Here is a 5,178-nt window from a genome sequence, read left to right on the forward strand (position 1 = left end):
TTGATTCAGTTGTTGTCATCTTGACAACATTAAAAATATTATGGGTTTGGTTCACCTGCAGAAAATATGATGATTTTGTAGCAGAATGGCCTTCTCCATCGAGGAGTTTAATTCAATTTGGAAGTGATTGTCAAAAGAGAGAACCGGTTTTCGATATTTTAAAATCGTTAAAGATAGTTTAGAAATAATAATAATTTCAATTATAGTATAAAAAAGCTGGTATAATTTCCGATAAAAGTTAAAAAAGCTTCTAAAGAATTATGAGTCAGAGAGATCTAACACTTCATACTTGATCAGTTTTTCAATGTTCCAACTTTCCTACATTTTACGGCAGTTTTTATTGAATTTTGTGACGATAATCTGACTTCAGAGGTAAGAACTATGGAAAAAACTCCCCGAATGTTAGGCTCTTATTGATCTTCACATGTCTCGTATTCATAACGACTGATTGAACTTGACCTTTATATCTTTTATTAGTAATTCAATATTCCAAAAACTATTATTAGTCTTAGCTTAATGGTCCCGGTCAGTAAATTTTATTTTTTCGGATTTCCCTCATTTTTGGAGCTAGATTTTGTATAATTTCGACATTTTATTCATAAATATATAATATGTTTCGACATCAGTTATGGTACTTTCTTATGAACGTAGTTTTTGCAAAAGAATCAGATATTATCCAAAACATTAACCATAATGTATTGAGTCGATTCATAAGAAATGTTGAGATCTTCTGCTACATCTCATATGCCAACAGGACGATTTTCAAGCACTGCTTCTTTAACTGTTTCGATTTTATCGTCGTTTGAGGTAAGATTTCCGTGACTTTACAACCTTAACTGAATGCATTCTGCTACTACTATACTTTTGTTCATGTTCTACTTAGATTCAAAAAAACTTGTACAACATTTCGACACTTTTTGAGTAAACTCACACATTTTATGTTTCGCTTTAAAAATCTGCATATAAACCTTTCGCGTTGTAAGCAATCAGCTATTCAACACATACTAACGTATGGAGATAAAAATTCAATTTTAGAAAAAAATTTCCATTCAATTGTTACGAACACACAGTTTAACTTGGTCCAAAGAAGATAAGAATTTCTATCATAATTATATAAATTTTTTGGTTAAAACGGATGCCCTTAAAAAAAACAATTTACTCACCGCATTTTGCTTATTTTCTTCTTCTTATTTATTGGCCGCTTACGCGGTTACAGCCGAGTATGCAACAGCGCGCCAATCGTTTCTTCTTTTCGCAATTTGGCGCCAATAGGAGATTCGAAGTGTAGCCGGGTTCATCTCAAACTGGTCTTTCCAACGGAGTGTAGGTCTCTCTGCTTCCTCAAGTGGGTACTGCGTCGAATTCTTTTAAAGCGGGTGTCTTTTCATTCATACGGTCGGCAAGACCTTGCCAGTTAGCTGCTGAACTCTGTCAATATCGTCGTATATCTCGTACAGTTCACCATTCCGTCGAATAGGATATGCGCTTTTTGGAAATGCTCAATGACAGCTTACACAACCGCATTAGTTTTGCGGGGCAAATTCAGACATGTCGGCATAGAGACAGTTTCTTTACGTGTTGTCGAAGGCGGCTTTGAAATTGACGAAGAGTTGGTGTGTGCCGCTCCTCTTTAAACGAGTCTTTTCCAATATTAGGCGCATGGTAAATTTTTGGTCAATTGTTTACACTTCTGACCTGAAGTTGCACTGATAAGGTCGTTGACAGTGGTCTTGTATCTTTCACACAATACGCTTGAGAGCACCTTAAATGCGATGTTGATGAGGCTTATCCTACGGCAGTTGGCGCAGATTGTGGGGTCTCCATTTTAGTGGATTGAGCAGAGCACACTTAAATTCCTATCGTTGGAAATTGCTATCGATATTCATCCGAGGCTGTTTCGAACTTTTCATTGTGGGTATATACATATATAAATTTTCTAAGAGGTCTCCCTAGTGGCTTTCTTGGCTTTAGTGGTAGCTTTGCTACTGGTACTTTACTAAATTTGCCTAAATTATAACCTTGGAAATTGTTATATTTAAGATAAGTTGTAGGTATAAATCGAGATCTTTTACCGGTAACGCTAGAATTGTGAGAATAATAGCAATCATTTGACTAGTCTTAATTACATTTTTGAAATTCAATTCCACATTCATCATTCCATTACCTTAAACTTAAAATGGAGTTTTTTTTCCACAATCACGACTATGCGCCTTTAACGAAAGTCTTACTTCATTCTTATATTGAGATTTCTAAAATCTTGTCTAAAATGTTCTTGTAATTGATTTGTTAAGATGGAATAATTAAAATATTACAATTCTAATTGACTTGTTAGCCTAAAATATGTCAAAAACTGATACTCATGTGTTGAAGATTTCGATCTTCAAATACATGTGAAGGCGTACTTTTAATCTTCGCCACAACTTTTGTTCTACACAAATGATGTGGGTTTGCCCAAAATAAAAACAAAAACATTTGACTAAAAAATCACCGGCGGTTACAGTTTCGTTGTTCTCTCTTACTCACTTGATTTTTTTGACGCATATAAAGAGTGACTCAACGCTAAGCGCAAGCGGCAGTCGTAAGACAACCACTGCTGCAGTAGCATCTCCAACCCATAGTAAAGCCAGAAAAGCAAAAATGCGGACACACCTTCAGTGTAGACGTCATAGTAGCAGAGCTTTCTTATCAGCGTTGCTGCTTTTGACCTTCAACGGCGCGACGTCGTCACCGTCGCCGGGTGGACATACAACAAGTTTTGAGCAGCTGTTCTCAACTGATCCGAATAACGCGGTAAGCGAAGTTTGATAGCATAAACAATGAACCGGCGTTTTACTAGCGTCGTTGGAAGAATACGGTCGGGTTTATTACTTCTCTTTTTAATGTTCTTTATTTCATTTTTAACGACCATATTTATAGACTTTCACTCCACTTTGCGATGATGCGCAATTGCGGAATGTGGCACAACAGGTGGCACAGCTCAAGATTTCTAGTGAGAATATTTTCCTACTGCTGGACTCATACAATTTGAGGTGAGCAGATTTTACGAAGTTTTCGAACAAGTTTCATTTTCATTTACAAATATATATGTATGCACTTACTTGCCATTAGATTGGATTACATTAAAACGTTGTTGGATGAACGTTTACCAGAGGTTAAGAGCAATCCGCATTGGATTGATGTGCGTGGTGGCGGCGAATCTATATCCTCAACACATACATCAACTGGTGGTGTAGTTTTCCCGACCATAAGTACGCAATCTTCCGCTAGTGGTGCAAACATACCGGCTGCCAGTTCACAATCTTCAGTGGGCGGCGTCGATTTGCCTGTTATTAGTACACAGTCCTCTGCCGGTGGTGCTAATATACCGGCTACTGATTCACAATCATCTGCTGGTGGTGCCAACCTGCCTGCTACTGACGCACAATCAGCAACAGGTGGATCAGATATTGTTCCGCCCATCACTGATGCATCATCGTCTTGCGGTTGCAATGCACAAACTTCATTCAAGTCGGGTTTATATGGCGCTCTTTGTCCTTACAGTAATCCCGTATTGGCGCCCACTTGCGCAGAGGCCGTGAAACGAGCAGGTGCTAATGCTAAGAGCGGTATCTATCACCTTTATTTGCCTGATTCGGGTCTGAAACCTTTCTATGCCTACTGTCTGCTTGATACCAATGGCGGTGCAGCCTGGACGGTGGTGCAGCGGCGTCAAGATGGTTCGATTTCATTCCATCGTCATTGGAATGAATATCAAGCAGGTTTTGGTAATTGGAATGGTGAATACTTTATCGGCTTGGAACGTTTACATGGCATAACACATGCAACGCTCAACGAATTGTGGGTGCAAATGGAGGACTTCGATAATGTAACGCGTTATGCCCGTTATGAGAATTTCGCCATTGGCGATGAGCATGAAGCATATGCATTGAATGTGCTTGGCAAATTTGAGGGAAATGCAGGGGATTCTTTACGCACGAGTCAAGGTCAAAAGTTCAGCACGAAAGATGCCGATCACGATATGTGGGATCGTAATTGCGCAGAGGTTTATACGGGCGCGTGGTGGTATAATGCGTGTCATGATAGGTGAGTGCCAATAGTATATTCGATTTATAAATACATCTAACTTTTAATTTATATTAATTAAATTTTTTTCTCAAATTTGCAGTAATTTGAATGGCCAGTACTTACGTGGCAAATACAGTAAGGATAAGTATGGCAAAGGTATCGATTGGACACACTGGCATGGCCATGAATACTCTCTAAAATATGTGCATATGGCTGTTAGACCTGTGCAATAAGAACTTGAAGTCTGAAAATGGATCAAAATTAGCATTATTTTACTCCATTATCATGTATACATATATATTTACCCACATACATTTTTAATTTTAATAATTAATAAGTAAATAAAGTTAAATACTCAATTTTGAACTGATTTAATAAAATTCCGGTAGTAAATGATGTGAAGAAAATATAGCAGCCGTAGCTAAGAGTGCACACGAAGATCGTGGAGGGTCGATTCGGCGCTGCAGCAAGTCGGACTGACGTATGGAACGACATGGCGCGTTTTGATACCCTACAAAATACAGCTCGGGAAAGAACTGAAGCTGCTCAACCTTCCCAAGCTACATCGCTTTACTCTATTGACTCTTGAAAAGTTCCAAGAAGATGCGACGTTTTCGAGTCAAATTTTGTTCAGCGATGAGACTAATTTCTGGCTCAATGCGTATGTAAAAAAAAACAAAATTGTCACATTTGGAACGAAGAGGAACCTGAAGAGAATCAAGAGCTGCCATTTCTTACACAAAAAAAAAAAAAAAGGTTTGGTGTGATTTATAGGTCGGTGGAATCACCGGTCTATATTTTTTCAGAAATAATGGCGGTGAGAACATCAAAGTTAATGGTGACCGTTATCGCGCCATGATAATCGATAATTCGAAGTCTGAAATTGAAGCTCGTAATCTTGGCGACATTTGGTTTCAACAAGCCGGTGCCGGAGGGAACACTTCGGTGAGCAGATAATTTTACGTTTTTGGCCGGTCAATGGGCCACCAAGATCGTGTGATATCAGACCGTTTGACTTTTTCCCTTAAGGATATGTGAAGTGAAAAGTCTATGCGGACAATTCCACTTCGATTTAGGCCTTGCAGCAAACATCCCGCGTGTCATTCGCCAGTT

At 38.6% G+C, this 5,178-nt stretch overlaps 1 protein-coding gene across 1 annotated transcript; it reads left to right on the forward strand.

The window, feature by feature from the left end:
* The first annotated feature begins 2,581 nt into the window (after window positions 1-2,581).
* Window positions 2,582-4,424, forward strand: LOC108975149 (tenascin-R-like). Its single transcript, XM_018943461.1, has 4 exons — window positions 2,582-2,790; window positions 2,917-3,029; window positions 3,109-4,083; window positions 4,166-4,424. Exons 1-4 carry the CDS (start codon window positions 2,638-2,640, stop codon window positions 4,296-4,298), a joined length of 1,374 nt encoding a protein of 457 aa, XP_018799006.1. The 5' UTR covers window positions 2,582-2,637; the 3' UTR covers window positions 4,299-4,424.
* Window positions 4,425-5,178: the final 754 nt, after the last annotated feature.

The sequence above is a fragment of the Bactrocera latifrons genome, unplaced genomic scaffold (assembly GCF_001853355.1).
Source record: "Bactrocera latifrons isolate USDA-ARS-PBARC rearing strain unplaced genomic scaffold, ASM185335v1 scaffold_62, whole genome shotgun sequence".
NCBI lineage: Eukaryota > Metazoa > Arthropoda > Insecta > Diptera > Tephritidae > Bactrocera > Bactrocera latifrons.